Source organism: Ovis canadensis, chromosome 18, assembly GCF_042477335.2.
Source record: "Ovis canadensis isolate MfBH-ARS-UI-01 breed Bighorn chromosome 18, ARS-UI_OviCan_v2, whole genome shotgun sequence".
NCBI lineage: Eukaryota > Metazoa > Chordata > Mammalia > Artiodactyla > Bovidae > Ovis > Ovis canadensis.
Genome location: NC_091262.1, coordinates 41779399 through 41805259, shown reverse-complemented (window position 1 = coordinate 41805259; position 25861 = coordinate 41779399). Strand labels below are relative to the sequence as shown.

Here is a 25861-nt window from a genome sequence, read left to right as displayed (position 1 = left end):
CTAGTATTCTTGCCTGGGAGGTTGTCTGACATCTCAGGACAGTACAGAACCCACCTGCTAATGTGGGAGGCCCTGAGTTGGGAAAATCCCCTGGAGAAGGGACTGGCAATCCACCCTAGTATTCTTGCCTGGGAAATCTGAATTCTAGCCTGGTGGGCTACAGTCAATGAAGTATCAAAGAGTCTGACAGGGCTTATCAACTTAGCAGCAGCAGCCTGAGTGAACCTGAAAGTGAAGGTGCACATCCCTCAGTCGTGTCCGCCTCTTTGCGGCACCATGGACTATACAGTCCTTGGAATTCTGTAGGTAGGAATACTGGAATGGGAAGCCTTTCCCTTCTCCAGGGGATCTTCCCAACCCAGGGATTGAACCCAGGTCTCCCGCATTGCTTTCGGATTCTTTACCAGCTGAGCCACAAGGGAAGCCCAGGAATACTGGAGTGGGTAGCCTACTCCTTCTCCAGGGGAATCTTCCCAACCAGGAATCGAACTGGAATCTCCTGCATTCCAGGTGGATTCTTTACCAACTGAGCTATCAGGGAAGCCCCAAGTGAACCTGAGGCAAAACCCATTTGACCTGCTTTGGTCATGTAACAGGAGAAAGTATTTCTGCTGTGTTAGGACACCGAGATTCTGGAGTTATTTGTAACCTGTCCTATCCTGAATGATTCAGAAGTTGAGGAAGCTAATACTGGGGATGTTGGAAAGAAGTGTGATATAATGGAAAAGCATTTGGTAAAAGCCCTTTTTGTAGTGACTTGAGCAGATCGTGCACCTAATGAACCCAGTGACTCTGAAGTTAAGAAACAGTACATTGGTAGCAGAAGTGTTGGATGCCGTGGCTGCATGTAGGAAAACAAACAGGAAAGAGATGAACTCAGAAAATATTTGACTGGTTTGTATCCAGGAATGAACAATACAGAACTATGTTGATATGTAACTACATCTGAACCCCCAATTGGTATATAAAACAGAGAGAAGGTTAATTGAATCACATTCTCAGGCAAAAATCAAATCTGTGTTATAGTTGTCACTCACATTGTTAAAACATCTGAATGGATTCGAGTGGTTTAGGATAAAGGTTAGGTAGGAGTTGGATGCCCAACGAAGATTTTTAAAAGAACAATATGAAAGAAGAAGAGTTGAAGTGTGGCCTGTCCACCAAAAACATGAAGGTCAGAGGGGCACAGTCAAATCAATGAGAGAAGGACTGAGAGGAGCACAAAGGGAGTAAATATGCTTACAGCAAACCTAAGGTGTGTGTCTAGAAAAGAAGTACAGGTGTACCTAGTGGCACATGGCACCAAATTGAATCAAGTTCTTTTTTTCCTCCCATTATTTTATAATTTGTATTGGGGTAAGTTGATTTACAGTGTTGGGGGAGGGAGAGGGATAAACTGGGGGGAGAGTTGATCTGTCAAAGAAAAGTTTGCCTGAACTTTCAGAGTTTATAACTGCTTAAGGCCTAAATAACCCTTAGGTCTTCAGTTTTCATGAGCCAATACCTATAGGAGGTACTGCAAAGTATAGAATCCCAGAGTGGAATCAAGATACATAGCACCCCAAATGTCATGACCTTGCCTAGGTTTAAAAAAAGAAAAACAGGAAATTCCCTGGTGGTCCAGTGGTTAGGACTCCGAGCTTTCACTGCCAATGGGCCTCGGGTTCAACCCCTAGTTGGGAAACTAAGACACAAGCTGTGAAGCGTGTCTGAAAAAAAAAAGCTACCTTTAGGAGAAGGGAGGAAGTAGAATGGATGAGGGATGAGATAGAATAAAAGCTAGATTTATTTAAAACTCATGGATTTGACTTTAAGATTCTTTTGTATAATTGCAAGCAATATAAACTTAGAAAACCATAAAAAAAATGAGACAATAAGCTAGGTTCCCAGTTGGTAGCATAACCACACATAAAGGAACCCCGGTGACTCTAGGACACCATAATTTGGCTACATATCCTGGTAGAATGTTCTCCGAGGATAAAAGGAAACAGAAAAACCTTTAATAATCATGTTTTTGGTGGTAATATTAGCATTGTTACTTTGAGACTTGTGGGTATTATGAGATTAAATCAGATGGTTAATTATAATGAGAAGTAAGGTTTGGGGCATGGTTGAAAGGAAGTGGAGATATAAGGTTGATGTGATTAAATAAAAACCCTGTAGTTGTGAATTTGAATCCAAGATTGCAGTATGAACACATGATATGTTATACCTAACAACTGAAAATGCTTAAAACAGTGATCACCCAAGCAGCAAGAGCACCTTTAGCATGAAAACTGTGTTATCTAAATGTTGTTCAGTTGATAAGTCATGTTCATCTCTGTGACCTCATAGACTGCAGCACATCAGTCTTCCCTGTCCTCCACTGTCTCCCAGAGTTGGCTCAAATACATGTCCATTGAGTTGGTGTTGCTATCTAACCATCTCATCCTCTGTCAACTCCTCCTCCTCCTTCCCTCAATCTTTCCCAGCATCAGAGTCTTTTCCAATGAGTTGGCTCTTCCTATCAGGTGGCCAAAGTATTGGAGTTTCAGCTTCAGCTTCAGCATCAGTCCTTCCAATGAATATTCAGGGTTGATTTCCTTTAGGATTGACTGGTTTGATTTCCTTGCAGTCCGAGGGACTCTCAAGAGTCTTTGCCCGCACCGCAGTTTGAAAGCATCTATTCTTCAGCACCATTCTCTTTGAAAAGAATCAGGGCTTACTGGTGAAATGCCTGATTTCAGAACTAGGGCAAGAAATGTGTATGATGACCCTGGAACATGATAGCTTTCAAAGTAAATTAGTATTGTGTTAACTTGAATTGAGTCTCTCTTGCTAATGACTCCAGTGACTGAAACATATCCAATGTGTTTAAGTTTATCCTTCATAATGATTCAAATACACGCACACACTCCAAACAATACTTTTGAAGAAAGCTAGGGATCCAACTAATTTTTTTTAATTGTGTGAAAAAGATTGTATTTGACTCATTCTTTAATGCAGGAACCAGTAAGATGTCACTACCAGTCTAAAAGAGAATTCACAGAATGTACACACGTAGGCAATCAAGAATGCAGAAATGAATTTACAAAAGATGTAAAAGTGGTGAGCATCCATGGAGGGATAATCATTGCATTCCACCAGACAAAATTCAGTTATATTTCTATTGTCAAAAATCGTTGCATTAGCATGAATATTCTACATCTTACTGAGTTGTAAAATAAAGACAGCAAACACAGGCAACTCAAAAAGGTGCATTAGACAGGATCCAGTATTTTTTTTCCTCCCATTTCAAAGTATTTTACAAGTTTTCATGATACTCTCCCCCTTCTTGATCATATTTTTTCAAGTTTTGTTTCTTTAGATTTAAGTGTGGCAAGAGTATTAACTAACCACATAGGCTTGAGTTTGTTTTGCAAGTCTGGCAACATATCAGCTAATTATTTTGGAATCTGGAAGATAAATGTAAAGAATCTAGCTTGTAGCCTTTCCCTATATGAACCTATACTTTAAGGCAAACAGTTAATGAGGAAGAGTCTCCTTCTATATCTTGATTTCCACGAATAAAGAGAGTAGAAATGATGGCTTTAGCTCTAATTTGGAAACCCTAATAAATGAATGGACCTAAGCAATCCTGAAATATGGCTGCTAAGGAATGGTGGCACAGATGTAGAGGACAGACTGTGGACACAATGGGTGAAGGAGAACGTGGGATGAATCGAAAGAGCAGCATTGATATATATACTGCTGCTGCTGCTAAAGTCGCTTCAGATGTGTCCGACTCTATGTGACCCCATAGATGGCAGCCCACCAGGCTCCCCCATCCCTGGGATTCTCCAGGCAAGAACACTGGAGCGGGTTGCCATTTCCTTCTCCAATGCATGAAAGTGAAAAGTGAAAGTGAAGTCGTTCAGTCGTGTCCAACTCTTCGTGACCCCATGGGCTGCAGCCTACCAGGCTCCTCCATCCGTGGGATTTTCCAGGCAAGAGTACTGGGATGGGGTGCCATTGCTTCGGGTTACACTCCCGAAGATATATATATACTACCATGTGTGAAATAGATAGCTAATGGGAAATTGCTGTATAACACAGGGAACCCAACCTAGTGCTCTGTGATGATCTAGAGGGGTGGGATTAGGGGAGAAGAGAGTTCAAGAGGGAGGGGGTATATGTATACTTATGGCTGATTCACACTGTTGTACAGCAGAAACCAACACAACATTGTAAAGCAATTACCCTCCAATTAAAAATAAAATAGAGTTTTTTAAATGGCTGCTAAGAGCACAGAGAGACATTATTTACCTTCTGTTAGTCTGAATTTGATCAGCCTCTGGATCTATCAATGAAGTTATAAAATTTACAAAAGATGGAAAAACATTAAGTGATAGGAGACAAAGTGTAGCCTATAGAAAACTATAGGATTAGTGAAAAGATTTCAAGGAAGAAAAAGCCCATAGTGGAAGGAAAAGCACATTGATTTAAAAATATCTAAACTTCAGAGCCACCAGTTTCACTGTGGAACTCCTTTGTATCTTGTGTAACCTGATTCAAACAAAATATGAAGAAAGGTTGAAACAAGTGTGAACTGTAAATATATTAATGCATTATTATCATAGACGTGATAGCAGCATTTTATGTTTTCAAAAAGTTTTATTATTTTAGAAATATACACTTAAATATTTAAGGATGAAGTCATATGCTGTCTAATACTTGCTACAAAATAATTTGGAGGGGAGAGAGTATAAATGATAAAACTGATGGTGACTGGATTAATCACCCCTGATGCTGGATGATGGGTGTGTTGGTGGGGTTCATTTTACTATTTTCTTTGGTTTTACATGTGTATGAAATTTTCCATAATAAAAATTACAAGACATAGACTTTCTAATAAATATACTTCTATCATTTGATTTTCTTTGGTAATTTATATATCACTTGTTATTTTTGAGAGTATGTATCAATAACACTATGTTGAGACTATGGAATGTATAGTATTTTCAAGTTTAGCTTCTAAAATATTCATCTATTTCAAATAAAATCATGGTTGCTGGCTATGGCTTTTCAGACACTACCTTTTCTATTTGATTTAAGGTAATATGATTTAAAATTTTTTAACAAATAATGCTTTCCTTGGAAACATAGAAACGTTATTCGTGTGATTATTTGATGGTCTGAAAGTTTCTTGAAAGCCAAATAATTTTTCCTCTGGTCTCTCCCAGTAAATGATAAATTTCTTATCTGGTTTGTTTCCAGATAACCTTTTTCATGCTGCTCTCGGCAGTGTGTGTGATGCTGAATTTGGCTGGTTCAATACTTTCCTGTCAGAACGCTCAGCTCGTCAACTCCCTGGAAGGCTGTCAGTTGGTGAGTAATGAAACGCAAGCCATCTGATAAAGGTCATGGACTTTATGAAAGGGATTTCAAAAATAATTTTACTGTATCCTTGGGTTTATTCTGATGTTTTAGCATTGTCTAAGGAATTCATGATGATTCCTCTCTTAAAAATTCTCCCAAATCAATATTGTTCTACTAGTAAATCAGTTACTATTATTGTAGCACTGTTTTAGATGTCTAGAGTTTTGCCAAGAGAATGGACTGTCATAGCAAACACCCTCTTCCAACAGCACAAGAGAATACCCTACACATGGTTGTCACCAGATGGTCAACACCAAAATCAGATTGATTATATTCTTTGCAGCCAAAGATGGAGAAGCTCTATACAGTCAGCAAAAACAGGACGAGGGGCTGACTGTGGCTCAGATAATGAACTCCTTATTGCCAAATTCAGACTTAAATTGAAGAAAGTGGGGAAAACCACTAGACCATTCAGGTATGACCTAAATCAAATCCCTTATGATTATACAGTGGAAGTGAGAAATAGATTTAAGGGACTAGATGTGATAGAGTGCCTGATGAACCATGGATGGAGGTTCATGACATTGTACAGGAGACAGGGATCAAGACCATTCCCATGGAAAAGAAATGCAAAAAAGCAAAATGGCTGTCTGAGGAGGCCTTACAAATAGCTGTGAAAAGAAGAGACATGAAAAGCAAAGGAGAAAAGGAAAGATATACCCATTTGAATGCAGAGTTCCAAAGAATAGGAAGGAGAGATAAGAAAGCCTTTCTCAGCAATCAGTGCAGAGAAATAGAGGAAAACGATAGAATGGGGAAAACTAGAGATCTCTTCAAGAAAATTAGAGATACCAAGGGAACATTTCATGCAAAGATGGGCTCAATAAATGACAGAAATGGTAGGGACCTAACAGAAGCAGAAGATATTAAGAAGAGGTGGCAAGAATACACAGAAGAACTGTACAAAAAAGATCTTCACGACCCAGATAATTGCGATGGTGTGATCACTCACCTAGAGCCAGACGTCCTGGAATGTGAAGTCAAGTGGGCCTTGGGAAGCATCAGTACAAACAAAGCTAGTGGAGGTGATGGAATTCCTGTTGAGCTATTTCAAATCCTAAAAGATGATGCTGTGAAAGTGCTACACTCAATATGCCACAAATTTGGAAAACTCAGCAGTGGCCACAGGACTGGAAAAGGTCAGTTTTCATTCCAATCCCAGCAAAAGGCAATGCCAAAGAATGCTCCAACTACCGCACAATTGCAATCATCTCACACGCTAGTAAGGTAATGCTCCAAATTCTCCAAACCAGGCTTCAGCAATACATGAACCGTGAACTTCCAGATGTTCAAGCTGATTTTAGAAAAGACAGAGAAACCAGAGATCAAATTGCCAACATCCGCTGGATCATGGAAAAAGCAAGAGAGTTCCAGAAAAACATCTTTTTCTGCTTTATTGACTATGCCAAAGCCTTTGACTGTGTGGATTGCCAGGGTATAGCCCCCGCAGGATCCAGGGGAACCTGAAGGAAAAACGGCGTCGGCGGATGATTTAGAGAGAGAGATAAGGAAAGAATACTATAGATGAGAAAATAGAGGCGAGAAAGAGGCTGATATTCTTTGGTTTACATAGAAAGCCAATAAAACTTCGAGACAAGAAGTTTGCCCTGTTCACGGAGGCCACAGGTGCCTTCCCGGTCTCTCAAGGGAGTGAAGACGCAGAACGTCTTCCCGTTTAGGTCTTAGAAACCCGGGCAAGTCAGTGAATGCAGGGAGCCTCTATGCTCCAAGAGATCAGCCTGAAAAAAGAGGGAGGGGGAGAGAGAGGGAGAAAATGATTGACACGAGGAGACCAAGCTACTTCAGTAAGCAAGGCCCAATAGCTTTATTTTTTAAAGGTACTTTTATACCTTGTCTTATACATAGAGGGAAATGAAAGATGCAAAGTCATACAGAGTCAGCCCAAACATTACATCTGTTTTGTCTTTATCGAAACCAGGATTTTTTCTGCAAACCTTTCCCATAAACAATATTGTGTACATTATCTTGGAGGCCTTGGAGGCCTGTGAACATTTTATGACCCTCTTCTGATAAAGGCTTCTCAACCAGAAAACTTATTTTCCCTTGAAATGTTTTTCCTTATATTTCTAATCTATGTCAGCCTCAGAAAGTATTAAACAAGTTACATTTCTCACGGAATAAAGGTGCAGTAAGTTACAAGAAAGAACCAAATATCTCAAAAGTCTGATGTGGTTAAATTCAAGGCTACACTTGTTTTTCTTGCATTCTAACTATGTTAACTAATGCACTCCCAGGTGCAGAGTGAATAAGAGATATGGGAACTTAGCAACAAGCATTGGCCAAATAATGAAATCCTACATTAACACTACTCTAATAACTTTTAACTCTTTGAAAGGCTCTATGTTTTAGGCTTTCTGTGCCTCTCACAGTTGGGAGGATATAAATAATCATATGTGTAGCTGCAAGAGTCTGGATATATCTGCCAAGCAAACTAAAATGCTAACATAGGGGTTTTGACTGGAAATATTCTTCTCATGTCCAGGAGACTTATTAGCTATAGCTGTAAGTTGATTTTTTCCAGAGAAAGGTGGTCAGGAATAGCCCCCTGTTAATGTCAGAGGAGTTGGTGAAAGTCATGAAATAGTAAAACAGACAGATTATGGTTTTGGGGGTAGATGCTCGAGAAAGCCTAGGGAGCCCGTTGAGTTCTGAAGCCTTGCTTAACAGTTCTCTTCCACATGACCTTGTCATGGGTGGGATCTCCTGTGGTGGCTCCCTGCAGTGGATCACAATAAATTGTGGAAAATTCTGAAAGAGATGGGAATACCAGACCACCTGACCTGCCTCTTGAGAAACCTGTAAACAGGTCCGGAAGCAGCAGTTAGAACTGGACATGGAACAACAGACTGGTTCCAAATAGGAAAAGGAGTACGTCAAGGCTGTATATTGTCACCCTACTTATTTAACTTATATGCAGAGTATATCATGAGAAACACTGGGCTGGATGAAGCACAAGCTGGAATCAAGATTGCCGGGAGAAATATCAATAACCTCAGATATGCAGATCACAACACCCTTATGGAAGAAAGTGAGGAAGAACTAAAAAGCCTCTTGATGAAAGTGAAAGAGGAGAGTGAAAAAGTTGGCTTAAAGCTCAACATTCAGAAAACGAAGATCATGGCATCCGGTCCCATCACTTCATGGCAGATAGATGGGGAAACAGTGGAAACAGTAGCTGACGTTATTTTGGGGGGCTCCAAAATCACTGCAGATGGTGACTGCAGCCATGAAGTTAAAAGATGCTTACTCCTTGGAAGGAAAGTTATGACCAACCTACACAGCATGTTAAAAAGCAGAGACATTACTTTGCCAACAAAGGTCCATGTAGTCAAGGCTATGGTTTTTCCAGTAGTCATATATGGATATAAGAGTTAGACTATAAAGAAAGCTGAGCACGGAAGAATTGATGCTTTTGAACTGTGGTATTGGAGAAGACTCTTGAGAGTCCCTTGGACTGCAAGGAGGTCCAACCAGTCCATTCTAAAGGAGATCAATTCTAGGTGTTCTTTGGAAGGACTGATGCTGAAGCTGAAACTCCAGTACTTTGGCCACCTGATGCGAAGACCTGACTCATTTGAAAAGACCCTGATGCTGGGAAATATTGAGGACAGGAGGAGAAGGGGATGACAGAGGATGAGTTGGTTGGATGGCATCACTGACTCAATGGACATGAGTTGGTGATGGACAGGTAGGCCTGGCGTGCTGTAGTTCATGGGGTCGCAAAGAGTCGGACACGACTGAGTGACTAAACTGAACTGAAGTAGTGATTATATTCTAACATTTGTTGCATTGATTTTTCTCTGCACTAAAGTTTTGAAAATCAATTTTGTAAGTCTATTCTAAGTGCTGAGATAACATATAAGCTTGATAATGAGTGCGTCCAAACAATTTAGTTCTCATTTTCCAATTTAAAAAGAGAATTATCTTTTCAATCCTGGAAAATTATAGATTGTGTGCTGTAGGTGGTGTGCTGTGGACTGAATTTTCATTTGTTGAATTAAACCATTATATTTTATCACAATTTGGCTTCTCATTTGGTTATATTGAAACGTGCATGTGGTAGGCAGTGCGTGGCTGGGGTGGAGATCAGTGTGTATCCCGTGACATTCAGTGCAAGTGCCAAGTGACCCCTGATGTGACCCTGGCGCCCGAGTATGGGGCATTGTCATTTGTTTCTTTAACTTAGAGCCGTGCCTCTTATTTTCTTGGGCTCTGAAATCACTGCAGATTATGACTGCAGCCATGAAATTAAAAGATTTTTGCTCCTTGGAAGAAAAGCTATGACAAACCTAGACAGCATATTAAGAAGCAGAGACACCACTTTGCTGACAAAGGTCCGTGTAGTCAAAGCTGTGGTTTTTCCAGTAGTCATGTATGGATGTAAGAGTTGGACCATAAAGAAGGCTGAGCCCAAAGAATTAACGCTTTTGAATTGTGGTCCTGGAGAAGACTCTTGAGAGTCCCAACCAGTCAATCCTAAAGGAAATCAACCCCAAATATTCACTGGAAATACTGATGCTGAAGCTGAAGCTCCAATACTTTGGCCAGCTGATGTGAAGAGCTGACTCATTGGAAATGATCCTAATACTGGGAAAAAGTATTAGGGCAGGAGGACAAGGGGGTGGCAGAGGATGAGATGGTTGGATGGCATCACTAACTCCATGGATGTGAGTTTGAGCAAACTCCAGGAGATAGTGAAACTAACCTGGTGTGCTGCAGTCAGTCCACGGGGTCTCAAAGAGTCAGACATGACTGAATGACTGAACAATAACAATGCCCTCACAGCTACTTATGCACTGGCTGTCATTTCTGAGAGGTCAGGGGCTGTGCTGAACTGCTGCTGGCATTTTTATAAACAGTGTCCAGGGTTTTCAGTTGTTCTCGGAAGAACAGGGAAAGGCACATTTCCGTCATCTTCTTGGAAGCCAAAATGCAATTGATTTTTGTATATTTCATATGTTGAAATTTTTTGTTGACTCTAAAAGTTTTCCCAAAATTACCTTTTAGTTTCCAGGTGGACAGACATATAAGCTAGGAAAATAAAGGTGCTTTCCCTTTGTTACAAATATTATAGAGCATATTTTTTCTTAACTTTTTACATTGATTGATATGGATTTAAATCAGTATTTAGTACCTTGTGATGCAATAGAGCTTTTTATTTTTTTAACTGAAGAAAAATTGCCTTACAATGTTGTGTTTGTTTCTGCCGTACAGCAGGACAAATCAGCCATAATTATACATGTATCACCTCCCTCTGGAACCTTCCTCTCCTCCCCTATCCCACCCTTCTAGGTAGACCTTTTTTTATTTTTCCAGTTTTATTGAGATATAATTTACATACAACACTGTATCCAGGTATACAGAATAGCAATTAAAAAAATTTTTTATTGGAGTCTAGCTAATTTACAATGTTGTGTTAATTTCTGCTGTACAGCAAAGTGCATCAGTTATACGTATACATATATTGACTTTTTTAGCTTCTTTCCCCACACAGCATCATGATTTGAGTTACATCATGAGATGATAATCATAGTAAGTTTTGTGAATATCCATCATCTCACATAGATACAAAAATTTTTAAATAGAAAAACACTTTTCATGGTGGATAACGAATGAGTAAGTTGAAGCCTATGGACACAGAGACTTAGCAATAATGGAATTTAAAATCATCCATAGCTAATCCTCTTATTTTAGAAATGGATGAAGAATGAAAGTCTGTATCAATCAGACAGTTTATATAAACCAGAATCCCACAAGTCCTTACTTTTACATCCTACCTGTTGAATCTGAAAAATACATCTTTTCAAAGCCATGTTAAAATGGATACAGAAACTTGTTTTTTATTTAATATACAATGAACACCTATAGAAATGTCACCCAAAAAATGCTTTTATTTCCAGAATAGAAATGGAAGAGTTAGGATTCATATAAATTTTTTAAATTTTTCAATTGAAAATTTTTTATTTTTACTGATACATTTGTGAATTCACATGAAGTTATTAGAAATAATAGAAATCTTGTCGTTGTGTGTTGTTCTTAGTCCCATCCAACTCTTTGTGATCTCATCGACTGTAACCTGCCAGGCTCTTCTGTCCATGGGATTTCCCAGGCAAGAATACTGGAGTGGGTTGCCATTCCCTTCTTCATGGAATCTTCCTAACCCAGGGATCATCAAACTGTCGTGTCTCAGATCTCCTGCATTGGCAGGCAGATTCTTTACCACAGAGCCACCTAGGAAGCCCAGAGATCTGCTGTACATTTTTTCAGATTTCTTCCAATAATAACATATCACATCCACAATATTAACATTGATGCAATCAGATTTCCCCATCTTTACTTATATTCATTTGTCTGGATGGGTGTGAGAGTATGTCTGTTGTTTTATGTGATTTTGTCATTCATGTAGGTTCACATATCCACCACCACAGTCAACGGATCCCTCATGCTGATCTTTTTATAACCACATTCATTTCTCTTTTGCCCACTCTTAACTCCTGGAGACCCCGAATCTGTTCACTATTTCTCAAAAGAGAAAAAAAAAAAACCTCATTTCCAAAAAATTGTGTAAATGAAAACATGCATATGCAACCATTTGGAACTGGCTCTTTTTATTCAGCATGATTCCATGGAGGTTCATCCAAGGTGGTGTTGTGTATATCAGTGGTCCGTTCCTTTTCATTGTGGGGTAGCACTGCATGGTATGTAGGATGACAGCATGTTTAACTAATTACCTGCACTACCTCTGTTTTTTTCTGTTATGTATAAGGCTGGTGTGAACATTCATGTATGTATTTTTGTGTGAACATAAGTTTTCATTTCTCTGGGATGAATATCCAAGAACACAATTTCCATATTATAACTGCATGTTTAGTTTTTTAAGAGACTTTTCCAGCCACACTTCCGTACATTTTACATCTTTATCAGCAATGTATGAATGATTCAGTTTCTCCACATCTTCATTAGCATTTGGTGTTGACAGTATATATATATATATATATATATATATATATATATATATATATATATATATTAGTCATTCTCAGAGATGTGTGGCGATATGGTTTCATTTTGCATTTTCCTGATGCAAATGATGTTAAATCTCTTTTCACGTGTTTCATTGACATCCGTATATACACTTTGGAGAAATAAATATGCAGTGGCATATCTGAAAAAGGACTAGTATCTAGAGTATATGAAGAAATTTCAACACTGAACAAAGAAGTCAACTAGAAAATGAGCAACACACGAACATTTTTCTTCTTTCTGGAAGAAATTATTTAGAATTGGTATTGATTCTTCTTTAAGCATTTGATAGGATTTTCTAGTGAGACCATCTAGGCTTGGAGATTTCTTTTGGGGGAGATTTAAAATTATAAAAATAACTTCCTTAATAGTATAAGGCTATTCAAATTGTCTGTTTCCTGTTCTGAGTTGTGGTAGCTTGTGATTTTTAATAAGTTGATTCATCTTATTTAAATTGTCAAATTTGTATGTGTAGAGTTCATATTAGTCCCTTACCATAATTTTAATGTCAGCAGAGTCCAAGGCTTCCCAGGTGGGCTCTTGGTAAAAAATTCACCTGCCAATGCAGGAGACACAGGAGTCATAGGTTCTATCCCTGGGTTGGTAAGATCCCCTGAAGGGGGGCATGGCAACCCACTCCTGTATTCTTGCCTGGAGAATCCCATGGACACAGAAGCCTGGCGGGCTCCAGTCCATGGGGTTGCAAAGAGTCAGACATGACTGAGTGACTAACATGCATACAATGATATAAAGGCCAAGGGGACCATCTGTTCCATGACTCTTTGAAAAGATTCACCAGTCAAATTGTTTGGGGTTGCTGATATTTTAGTTATTTAGCAGATCTTGCATTTTTTCTTGTTTGTGATCTCTTTGGGCTTTGAATCAATTTTAAAGCCATGAGTATAAGTAGGAAATTTGGTGGTTCAACAGTAAAGAATCTGCCTACGTGCAGGAACCATAGGAGACACAGGTTCGATCCCTGGGTCAGGAATATCCCCTGGAGTAGGATATGGCAACCCACTCCAGTATTCTTTCCTGGAGAATCCCATGGATTTAGGAACCTGGTGGGCTAAAATAGTTCTTAGTATTCTTCCATAAATATTGTCTAATATTTTTAAAAGTGTATATTTCTCTATAAGAAAAGTTTTATCTATTATATCAATGGTAACAATGATAATACATTCTAGGGCCAGTTACATCCTACAGGTCCCTTACGAGTGTAGGTATGGGGAGAACATCTCATCTTGATTTTTTTCTTGATTACACATATGAGTTCATAATTAAGTGGCATTTTAATCAGCTTATAAAGGTAGACGTCTTCCCCCCCTTGTTTTTTCTATTGTGGTAAAATACACATAACATGTACCATTTTAACTATTTGTAACCATGAAATTCAGCTGCATTAAGTACATTCACACTGTTGTGCCGCTGTCACCACCATCCATTTCCATAGCTTTTTCATCTTCCCAAACAAAAACTGTCCCACTAAACACTAACTACTCCCCTCCGCTCTCCCCCAGCCCCTGGAAAACACCATCTACATTCTGGCTCTGAGATTTTTGATACCTCTAGGGACATCACAGGAGTGAAATCATACAATATGTGTGTTTTTGTGTCTGGCTGATTTCATATAGCTTACTGTTTTCAAGATCTCTGTTTCCTTTAATTGGTAAGTTTAGCCTATTTATGTCTGTGCTTATGAACGATGTTTGGTCTCAATCCTCTTCACCTATATTTTATGTGGTGTGTTGACATTTCTACAGGGTGCCTCAGAACTGCAGAAACACATTCTTCATTTTTTATACCTCCCTTTAACTTGGCCTGGGTCCCCTGATGTAGGAAAAATAAACATGACCCTTATCATTGCGTTGTGATACTGGTCTCTTATCAGCTGAGAACAATCTTTCCAGGGTTAATGTTACCTCATTCCAGGACGTGTTCAGCACTTCTCCCCTTTCCATCTTCTACTTTTCCATCCCTGGTGGCATCTGGGCCTGGGGGCCCAGACTGAGCATCACAGCAGTGGAAGTGGGAAGTGGGTGGGATGGCACTTGCTCTGTGCTGGCCCCTGGCCCACCCCGCTGTGAGCCTGGGCTGACACTACCTGCTAAGGTCTGAGATCCTCCCCGGGACCTCCCCTCCAGATCCAGCTGGTTAGGGTTCTCCAATGGCAACCCACTCCAGTATTCTTGCATGGAAAATCCCATGGGTGGAGGAGCCTGATAGGCTGCAGTCCATGGGGTCGCTAAGAGTCGGACACAACTGAGCGACTTCACTTTCACTCTTCACTTTTCATGCATTGGAGAAGGACATGGCAACCCACTCCAGTGTTCTTGCCTGGAGAATCCCAGGGACGGAGGAGCCTGGTGGGCTGCCGTCTATGGGGTCGCATAGAGTCAGACACAACTGAAGTGGCTTAGCAGCAGCAGCAGCTCTTCTAGGGACCACTTGGGTCACAAACGAATCCTAGAGCCCCTCGCACTCTGCATGTCTCTTACAAGTGTAGGCATGGGGATAGCATCTCAGACCCTCTCACCCCGAATGTGCCCTTCATCCCTTTCACCCCTGGCAGCGGACCCACCTCAACTCCAGGCAACTTAAAGACCAGGCTTCGGACACAGGACAGCTGTCCCCAGATGCTCACAGACACTTTGGATTCCTGCAGCCAGGTATCCTTATCTCAGCCTGGTGAGGCTGCTGGGCCTCTGCACAGGGACAAGACTGAGTTCTGAGCATCTAGTCTGCTTCCTGCCTGCTCAGGGCACCACCCTCTCTTATTTTCTGGAAACCCTTGTTCTTAGGCTACATCCCTTGTCATCCTCCCTTCTAGCAGTCCTCCAGGCTCCCCAGGACTACTCCTCCTCCTGGAGTCCAGAATGAGGTAATGGCAGAAACTCAAAGAACGTTTACTGAATGCTGGGACAAGCAAGGTCTTGATAACAGACTTAACATTCTGTGTGTGACAGCCCAATTCATTTAGCTGAAGTCATCTAATTAACAGTTTCATTATTCAGTTATTGTTTTTTATTTTTTCTTCTTTAATTTTTTTAACATCAGAACCATTTTGTATTGTGGTATAGCCAATTAACAATGTTGTGATAGTTTCAAGTGGACAGCAAAGGGACTCAGCCATACACATACATGTATCCATTCTCCCTCAAACCCCCCGCCCCTCCCATCCAGGCTGGCACATAACACTGAGCAGAGTTCCATGTGCTATACAATAGGTCTTTGTGGTTATCCATTTTAAATATAGCAGTGTGTAAAAAGTTTTCTGTTATTTTTGCATGCTCAGTCTCTCAAGTTGTGTCCAACTCTTTTGTGACCCCATGGACTGCAGCCTGCCAGGCTCCCCTGTCCATGGAATTCTCCAGTCAAGAATACTGTAGTGGGTTGCCATTCCTCCAAGGGATCTTCCCAGCCCAGGGATCGAACCCATGTCTCTGCACTGGCAGGTGGGTTCTTTACTACTGAGCCACCTGGGAAGCCTCTACCATTTTATTTCTCATTACTAGGTTTATCAGGACCACAGCTTGAGATCCTCAATGGTCCATTTTGGAGGAGGGCCTTGATTCTATGATTATTTTATTCTTTCCAGAGCCTGTTAGAATTTTTTCATGATGCTTCTAGCCGCATTTATTACCAGCACTCTAATCTCAAAATTGAAAGCACCCAGTAACCAAGCCAACACTAATTACGAAGCCACAGACCTCAGAGGAGCTCCACCGTAACCAGGGCAACCGTGATTCAGCTTCATCATGATGAATAGTAAATGAGGAGAGGATGCAGCCTTCGGCTGGGGTTGTTGGAAATGCCCGGCTTTAAAGATGAAATTCAGAAAACTTAGCTGAAAGTACACAGGTCCACTCAGGGTCTCAGCCACAATCTCCTTCCAGGTTTCCATTGTTGCCGAGAGCTATAGATTTTATTCTACTAATTATGGGTCAAGAAGAGTCTCAGCCTCTCTTGGCTTCACAGGAAATATGGTATTGGACTGTTCTTTGCAGTTTGTCATGATGACACAGAATTGTCCCCTCTAGAGTAACACAGTTCTCTTTTAGTTCATCTGCATGTGAATTTGTCATTATCATCAGCAAATGGATGTCATGGCTAACACAGCAATTTGAAAGTCAAGTCCAAATCCCAAAGTTCCCCAGCAAAGAAGAAATTCTCAGCAAAATAAGAACTGATATGTTTAAAGTAAGCCAACAGTTGTTGTTGAGTCACTAAGTTATTTCTGACTCATTTGTGACCCCATGGTCTGTAGCCCGCCAGGCACCTCTGTCCATGGGATTTCCCAGGCAAGAATACTTAGGTAGATTGCCACTTCCTTCTCCAGGTGATCTTCCTGACCCAGGGATTGAACACATCTCCTGCACTGGCAGGTGGATTCTTTACCACTGAGCCACCAGGGAAGCCCAGCCAGCAGTGGTTCCATATAAATACTCACCTGTCCTGTGTCCATTTCCCCTTACATTCGTTGGATGATATATTTTCACCAGAAACACAGAAGCAGAGTCCCATGTCTGAAATGTCCTAGGTGCTGTGACAAGTCAAACGAATCCTGACTCTGTATCCTCTATGTGGCTCACATTATAGGCAGAGAGGTGGGTGACAGAGGAGCAAACAGAAGAGACAGGTAACAGGAAGGGCTACAAGAAAAGGACCAGTCTGGTGTATAGAGGTAGCCCAGTCTTCTCTGAGCAGGTGACAGGTGGGCTGGGGCCTGAGTGATGCTGGGGAGCAGGGGTCAGGGGCTTCTGGGGTGGGAGCAGCAGAGACCAAATCTAAGGGTAACTGGAATTTGAGAGCAGGAAGCCTAGGGGCGTGCAGTGCACGGAGCTGGCCATCTCAGCCCTGGCTCTGTGCCCCCGGTCTCCGTGGACTTGGAAGAACTCTGACCCAGGGATTTCTTCCTGCTGGACTTGACACCTGCCTGGCACTGTCTTCTCATGGTTCTGTTCATGTGACTTCATGGCTTGGACACTTGGGGACCTTTTCACATCCCTCCAGTCTCCAGCCACCACTGGATCATGTTGCCTCATTCCTATACGTAGATCTGAGTGAAAACCATAGGCAAGATTGATTCACTCCCCTGCCTCCCAGGAGCGCTCATGGAAATACAGTAGACTTGCTGCATTTCTTGGGAGCTTAACCATGTCTGTCCTAACAATGGGGACCCTGATCCATCACCCAGCACTCCTCAGGAGACCCCTAAGTATCAGCACAATGTAAGGTTCTTCTCCTGTGTGGACCCTTCTGTCTTCTGAGCTGGGGTTGCATGTATGTCAGGGAACAGGGCAGGGAAGAAGCTGGGAGGGGCAGGCATCAGCTCTGATGAACCCCTCTTGCATCCTCTCCAGTGTGTCAGCCACACCATCTCCAGAGCATGTGCCCTCGGATGGAGGGGGCTGGCCTGGCAGGGAGCTGAGGTCCATGTGCTCCAGGGCTGGCCTCCCAGGTGACCCTTCTGTCCCCCACCCCTCACCCTGGCCCCAGGGGCACCTGCTGCAGCCAGGCCAGCTCAGCCAGTGTTGGAGTTAGCAGACCTCTAATATCTGCTAGAATTGATGCTTTCAAACTGTTGTGCTGGAGAAGACTCTTGAGAGTCCCTTGGACAGCAAGGAGATAAAACCAGTCAATCCTAAAGGAAATCAACCCTGAAATATTCATTGGAAGGACTGATACTGAATTGAAACTCCAATACTGTGGAAGAGTGAAGAGCTGATGTGATCCAATACTGATATGAAGAGCCAACTCATTGGAAAGACCCTGAGGCTGGGGAAGAGTGAGGGCAGGAGGAGAAGGGGGTGACAGAGGATGAGATAGTTGGATGGCATCACTAACTCAATGGACATGAGTTTGAGCAAAGTCTGGGAGATGGTGAAGAACAGGGAAGCCTGCTGTGCTGCAGCCAATGGGATCGCAAAGAGTGGGACACGACTGAGCCACAGAACAAGAATGACACCAATATCTGCTAGAAACGTGCTCTCTAGAAGGAAAAACAGTGCTTGAAACTGACCGATTCTCGAGGGTGTTAGTGACTCACCTGACAGGAGCACAGGTCACTCTGGCGACCGCATCCCCCAGAGCCCATGAGATGCCCACTGTCAAAGCAGAGAGCTCGCCAAGACCAAGGACATGGGCCCCAAGGTGCCAGGTGAGGAGTCTGGCTGTAGCAGATGGAGAGCAGAGGGGAGGGCCCCTCACCTCACAGAAAGGAGAAAGCACATCCCCCACCCCCAGCAACCGAGGACGAAGCCAGAGCAAGCTCACTTCAGCCCAGGACCCGGGAGCCTTGGGAGCCCTGGGAAACGTCAAGCAAAGCCAGAAACTGAAATTGTTATGTGCCATTCCCCAATTTCACCCTCACACTAAGTGAGTCTCCTCTCCCCCTGCCCCCACCCCAAGATTAAAAGGAAATTTGAAAACATCAGTGTCCAGGTGCCCTGCTCATGTCCTCCCCTCTTGGTTCTTCTCTGCCCCCCACAGATATTTTATCTCTACCCCTGTCTCTGGTGTGTTCACACCACTGAAACAATGAGCCGAAGTCATTCCTTAAGGACTCACCGGGGCTCTGCTGCTGAGGGGGGCTTCCAGTTTCACCCAGAGATGCACAGCGGGGCTCTAAGCAGGACTTTTTCGTAACTCTGAAGATCACCACTGAAGGTCACATACCCTTCTGTTGGACTAGAGACCAGAAAACAATGAAAATGCTCTTCTTGATGGATGGTTCGTTACACTCAAAGAATGAACCAACACAAGCTGACAGGCATTTGTGTCTGGAAGCACAGCGATCCCGGGGTGGGGGGCTGAGCCTGGGGGAGCCCCACCTCCCTGTGGTTGCCCCCACAGCTGAGGCCCTGGAGGGAAAGCAGCCCCTCCGCTCCTCCTCCCCCTTTTCTGCCAGTGGCTCTTGGGAGCGTTTGGTGTGGACAATGTGGTGGATGTTATTTTAGAAATAAGGTGTGGGGAGGGAGAACAGAAATGCAGGCATCCTGCGTCCCTGGTCGCCTCCCATGTGGTGGTGACAAGCAAGAAAAGACTGACAGACTGAGAAGCCATGCAGGAGAGAGGCCATGTCATTTTTGTTTTGTTTTTAGTGTGTTGATTTCGGTTGTGCTGGGCCTCCGTTGCTGCGCGGGCTTTCTCTAGTTTCTGCGCATGGAGGCTGTTCTCCAGTTGCGGTGCACGGGCTTCTCGTTGCTGCAGTTCCCTTGTTGCAGAGCACGGGCTCGGTAGTCGTGGTGCAGGGCTTAGTTGCTCCATGGCACGTGGGATCTTCCCAGACCAGGGATTGAACTTAGCACTGAGCCACCAGCAAAGCCCCTGTTTCATTTTCTGAACCGCTGTTTCCCAAGTTAATTTGGCCCCAGAACCTCATTTTAGTTCTTTATGATGTTTCTGTTATTCCAAACATCCTCACTTGGGTCTCTGAGGGACAGAAATGCTAAATGTGCCTCGTGTTCCTGTTAACCGTGTTCCGCCCTCTCTCTGCTTCTGCAGGCCAAGTCAGGCTCTGCGTTGATTACAATGCTAACTAATGACTTCTCAGAGTCTGGCCCCCGAAACACACTTCTGCATGTTAACAAAAGGCAGGGAGGAGATGGAGTCCCCGCCCCCTCGGTCCAGCTGGCTCCAGGCCTCTCCTGTGGTGGGAACATATCAAGACCAGCAGCCTCGTTTCCCTGATCAGCAGGGAGGCTGCTGTGAACATTCATAATTTATCAACTTCTGCCGCCCTTGAAAGTGTCATTTGAACAAAAAGATCTTGTAAAGACTCCTAGGATGGCAGAAATTGTTGCCATGTCCTATGGGGACAACTGGCTCCCTGACAGGAAGGTTACAATGACCCCTTCAAATTCTCCACTTGTAGATTAGTGCTCTCTCTCCTTCTATCTCTGTCTCTCTCTCTCTGTCTGTCTCTCTGTCTCTTTTTCTCTGCTTCTGTCTCTCTCTCTACCCCCCCTTCTATATCTCCCTGTCTCTGTCTGTCTCTATCTTTCTCTCTGTCTCACCCTGTCTCTGTCACTCCCTATCTCTCTCTGTCTCTCTGTTTCTGTCTGTCTCTGCCTGTCTCTCTCGCAGTGGCACTCATGTGATGAAAAATGTAAAGTCTGTGCCCTCTGTTAGATTTATTATTCCACAAATAATTTGAGCATCTGTTGCAGAGACAACAGCTAAATTAGCACACAGATAGACTGTGATGAAAGCAAGACCAAAATAAAGGTGAAATGTCTGATGATCTGAATAAAAAGCAGGCGCTAGTTTTCCCCGAAAGGTCAGGGAAGGTTTAAAAGCTAAATTATATGATTTTTATAATAAAATTTCTATCTACTGGAATTATATATTGTTTGGCTTAGATGCTTTATACACACACACAATTTTTAAAAACACACAAAACCTTAGCTCCTCAACAGACTTGGTTTTAAGGAAATTTTGTTAGTGGATGTTCCCCATTGACCCTGTGATGCATGTTCTAAAGTGCAATGAGAACCAGAGAACAGAGTAGCGCTTTGCTGTCATCAGCAGCACGCCTGTGTTCCAGTGCACTTAATTATGTGCAAAGTGGGATTCAGAAACATTGGTCCACCATCACTGTCAAGCTTCCTTGACAGAGGAAAGCAGCATCGTGAAAGCAATATGAGGACAAAAAAAATCTGTCAGTTTAAAGATGAAAATTTAAATTTTAATGAATTGGGAAGAACTCAAGGACTGATGCTGAAGCTGAAGCTTGAGTACTTTGGCCATCTGGTGCAAAGAGCCGAGTCATTGGAAAAGACCTTGACGCTAGAAAAAATTGAGGGCAGGAAGAGAAGGAGATGACAGAGGATGAGGTGGCTGGACACCAGTTTGAGCAATCTCCTGTAGAAAGTGAAGGACAGGGAAGCCTGGTGTGCTGCAGTCAATGGAGTCACAAAGAATCAGACATGACTTAGCAACTGAACAACAACAGCAGGAGAACAAGCCTGCTGCTGCTGCTGCTAAGTCGCTTCAGTCGTGTCCGACTCTGTGCGACCCCATCGACGGCAGCCCACCAGGCTCCCCCGTCCCTGGGATTCTCCAGGCAAGAACATGGGAGTGGGTTGCCATGTCCTTCTCCAGTGCATGAAAGTGAAAAGTGAAAGTGAGGTCACTCAGTTGTGTCCAACTCCCAGCGATCCCATGGACTGCAGCCCACCAGGCTCCTCTGCCCATGGGATTTTCCAGGCAAGAGTACTGGACTGGGGTGCCATTGCCTTCTCCGGAAGAACAAACCTAGTGGGAACTTTCAGGGTCCTGGCCTGTTTGAAGCCATAGGTGCTGGAGTAAAACTGGTCAAACCCAGCCTTGAGGACCCCCACCCCACTCAGTGTCAGGCTGGGCGTGGCTGGAGCATCGCACACACGGGCCCCTGGCCCTCCCTTTCCACTGGGCCCTTTCTCCTCCCTGTCAGACTGACAGGCCATTAATTAGAGGGGTTGGGGGCCAGGCTGGCTTTTTAGTGCTGCAAAGAGATTCATGCGAAATCACCGCAAAGCTCTGTCACGTGGGTCCCAGTGACCCGAGCATGAAGGGACATCCTGAGATAAATCTGCCAGCCCCCGCACACCAAGACATCGAGGTCACAGACCTCATCAGAAGGCTTCCAGAATTTGTCTCAGAATTAATCACAGCCTCAGTGAAGTAACAGAAGGACGAGATTAATGTCAGCGTCCATCCCCTGAGGTTGATAACGGGTCACTCGATGTGCTGAACCATCCTTTTCCCACACCCCCCCAAACCCAGTCTCTCTCTTCTCCCTCCCCAGAAAGCTGTGTAGCCATTTACGTTAGCAGCCTCAGAGTCAATGCCAAGGTGGGGCCATGGTCATATGCAGTCATTCCTCAAGGCTTTTGAGATGTGGGGACACAGGCTCGCTCAGGAGAGCCAGACTTTGTCCCGGTGCTAGGAGCTCAAGGACTCAGTGGAGCCCCAGGCATTGACCCCTGCTTGAGGGGTGTGGCAGGTGCCAGCTTCAGGGGGAGCTCAGGGCCAGTATGTTTCCACGGGAAGGAGAGAGGAAGACACCCGCTTGGTGCCTTCCTCATGGCTTCATTGTAAATGTATTTATTTATTTATTTTTGGCTGCACTAGGTCTCTGTTGCTGCCTAGACTTTATCTAGTTTCAGCAAACAGGCTACTCTCTAGCTGTGGTGTGCAGGCTTCTTATTGCAGTGGCTTGTCTTGTTGGGGAGCATAGCTCTAGGGTGTGCATGGGCTTCAGTAGTTGTGGCTTGCAGGCTTAGTTGTCCCAAAGGATGTGGGATTTTAGTTCCCTCACCAGGGATTGAACCTGTGTCCCCTGATTCGCAGGCAGATTCTCAGCCACTGGACCACCAAGGAAGACCCTATGGCTTACTTTTATGGGTTGATTGGACTCTAAGCCAGAGCAGCTTTTGGAAGGACATTTGTTCTGTGTTCTTGGGGGCAGCTTACCTCCACCCCAATGTGTGCATCATCGTTTCTCAGCCAAGGTGTTCCAACTAGACTTTTCTCTCCAGGTCTTGGAATCTTTACCAGAGTCATCAGTGGGTGAGGGAGACCAGGAACCTCAGTCCAGTTGAGCATCTGAAAGAGATGGCAGCTATTTCAAGCCACCTAGATGTCCTCAGCTGACCTTTAGTCTGTTAAGACATCTACTTCTCTGGTTACCATTCTTTCCCAATTTGGGGGCTTAATTCTTGAATGTTTATTATTCCAAATAGTCTTTAAAACACTTTCGCACATGCACCCCCATGGGACTCAGCTTGGATTCCAGAGTGGGTGAGTGCTCAGTCGTGTCCAACTCTTTGCGACCCCATGGGCTGTAGTCCACCAGGCTCCTCTGTCCCTGAGATTCTTGAGGCAAGAATACTGCAATGGGTTGCCATTTCCTTCTCCAGGGGATCTTCCCAACCCAGGGATTGAACCTGCATCTCCTGCATTGGCAGGCAGATTCTTTACTGCTGAACCATCTGTGCATCTCTGGCAAGGGCCAGCATTTTGGAGATGTCCCAGATTTCCACGTGGGAGCCAACCCTGCCCTCCACGGATTCAGGCCGTATGTGTCAGTCCCAGTTCTGAGTTTCAAAGAAACAACTGGAGCTGTTATCCATCTGAAGGATTTATTATGGGACCCCCTAAAGTTCAGTCTCCAGGATGACCAGAAATCAGATTTGGGGGCTACAAAGCCAGGAAGGGAGCAGTGTTCCAAATCATATTGAGGAGCTGCTGTTGGGAGTGACCCTGTCATCAGCCCTGGGCTTGTGTCTGACCACGCTGACCATGGGCTCTGGATGCTGCCCCCAGAGCCCAGCTCCTGCCCTTCTGGAAGTGGTTCATGTCTGCTACTTACAGAGCCAGGGTGGAGCCGGTTCAGTGCACGCCTCAAGCTTCCACTTAGAGTGCCCTGTGAAGGCATCATGTCCTACGTGTGGAGCCTGGGACACCTGCCTGCTCTCTCTCTGGCGTGCTGGCCAGGGAAGCCTTTCTGGGAAAAGTGGAAGATTCCCAAAAAAACTCTCCAGTCTGGGAGGAGGGCTCCGTGGTATGGGTGCCAGATAGAATGACCCACATCTCCTGTACCTGAGTTTTTGCCATTTAATAGCATTTTATGCATAGCTTCACATAGGTCATTAAATTTCCATGTTTAATCTCTTATCTGTTGTTATTGTTACTTTGAATAGAATATTTTTGCCACTTTTATTTTTAATTGGTTGTGAATAGTATCATATTTGGGCTTCCTGGGTAGCTCAGCTGGTAAAGAATCTGCCTGCAATTCGGGAACCCCTGGTTCAATTCCTGGTTTGGGAAGATCCCCTCCTCTGGAGAAGGGATAGGCTATCCACTCCAGCATTGTCTTCCCTGGTGACTCAGATGGTAAAGAATCCACCTGCAATGCAGGAGACCTAGGTTTGATCCCTGGGTTGGGAAGATCCCCTGGAGGAGGGCATGGCAACCCACTCCAGTATTCTTGCCTGGAGAATACCAATGGACAGAGGAGCCTGGTGGGCTACAGCCCATGAGGTCACAGAGAGTCAGACAGGACTGAGCGACTAAACACAGCACAGTATCATATTTATTATAACCAATGCAACAAACACTCTTTAGTGAAACAAGCAAAGTGTTTGTTAGATGGAAAAAGAGTAGAGTTGTGGATAGACTCATAAGCAGACTCAGAAAATCGTGCCCTCATGGTTGTTTAAATCACTTACATGGGGCATTTCTTCTGGGTTTTCTTTGAACAAATACTCTTAATTCCCATCATTTTTAGTGTAGTCTCTTAGATTGTTTTTAGATATTCGATCACATTTGGAAAGACAGTTCTATCTTCTCCAGTATTTACACAAGTTTGCAGTCATTTCTTATCTTTAAATTAGCAAGCGCTCCTAAAACAGTGCAGAATTGTGGCCATGGGTGTCATTCCTCCGTGTCATTCCTGATCTTAGTGGAATTGCCTTCATATTTCTCCAGTTAAAATGCTTTTTGTGGATTTCCCTGATGGTCCAGGGGTTAATCCACCTACCAGTGCAGGTGTCACAGGTTCGATCTCTGGTCTGGGAAGATTCCACATGCTGTAGGGCAGCAGAGCCTATGTATCACAACTACCGAAGGAAGGCTGTGCACACCAACAAAGGCCCAGTGCAGTCCTTCAAAACAAATGCATATTTTTAAAATGTTATTTGCTTTTGATATTTGCCGAGTAAAAACCTTATCAGATTTAAGTCATTTTCTCCTATTCTTGAAAGTGACTCAGAGTTTTTACCATGAATGCCTGCTAAATTTGAGGCACTAGTTTTTTGAGATCTATTTATAAGATCGTATGATTTTTCTCCTTTGATTTGTCCCTGGAACAGATTTTCTTGATTGATTTACCGCTGTTCCAGAATCCTATTTCTAAAATGAAACGTGGATATTTTTCAAGATAACCTAGGCTTTGGGAACAAGTAAGTACATGGTGTTTAACAGAACTAAGTTTTCCTCTCTCCCTTGTGCTGCACAGCCAGCCAGGCCTGGGGCTGTAGCATTTAGAACATACACACTGACCACTAAGGCTGCTAAGCTTCCAGCTTTTGGACATATTTTTAGGAGATTCCTTCTGAGCATACAGCCAACCCTAAGGAAAGGACACGTGGAGACTGAGAAAGCTCTGAGAACATTTCAGTACCTGCTTGCCACCATGCCTGAATTCCAAACCCTGGACTCTTTTGTTTTATGAATCTGTAAATTCCCTTTCTTGTTTAAGGCATTTAGACTTGGGCTGTGTAGTTTGCATTCAAGAGTACTTTTTAGTACAGCAGTGGAATATAATTCCTTTAATACAGCTTTGGATTCAAGGAGCCACTGTTTTGCTTAGAATAGTCTCATGTTTGAAAGGAGAAGCTGATCTTTTGGTTTGTGGTAGGAGTGGGGAGCTTTT

General features: G+C 43.4%; 1 protein-coding gene across 1 annotated transcript in view; it reads left to right on the top strand.

Annotated features, from left to right (window-relative positions):
* The window catches only part of ENTREP2 (endosomal transmembrane epsin interactor 2), a 243756-nt gene that overhangs the window by 184143 nt on the left and 33752 nt on the right, over nt 1–25861 (top strand). Inside the window, exon 3 of the mRNA XM_069560063.1 lies at nt 5236–5346. Within this exon, the coding sequence (XP_069416164.1) occupies nt 5236–5346 (111 nt within the window). The remainder of the gene's footprint in view (nt 1–5235; nt 5347–25861) is intronic.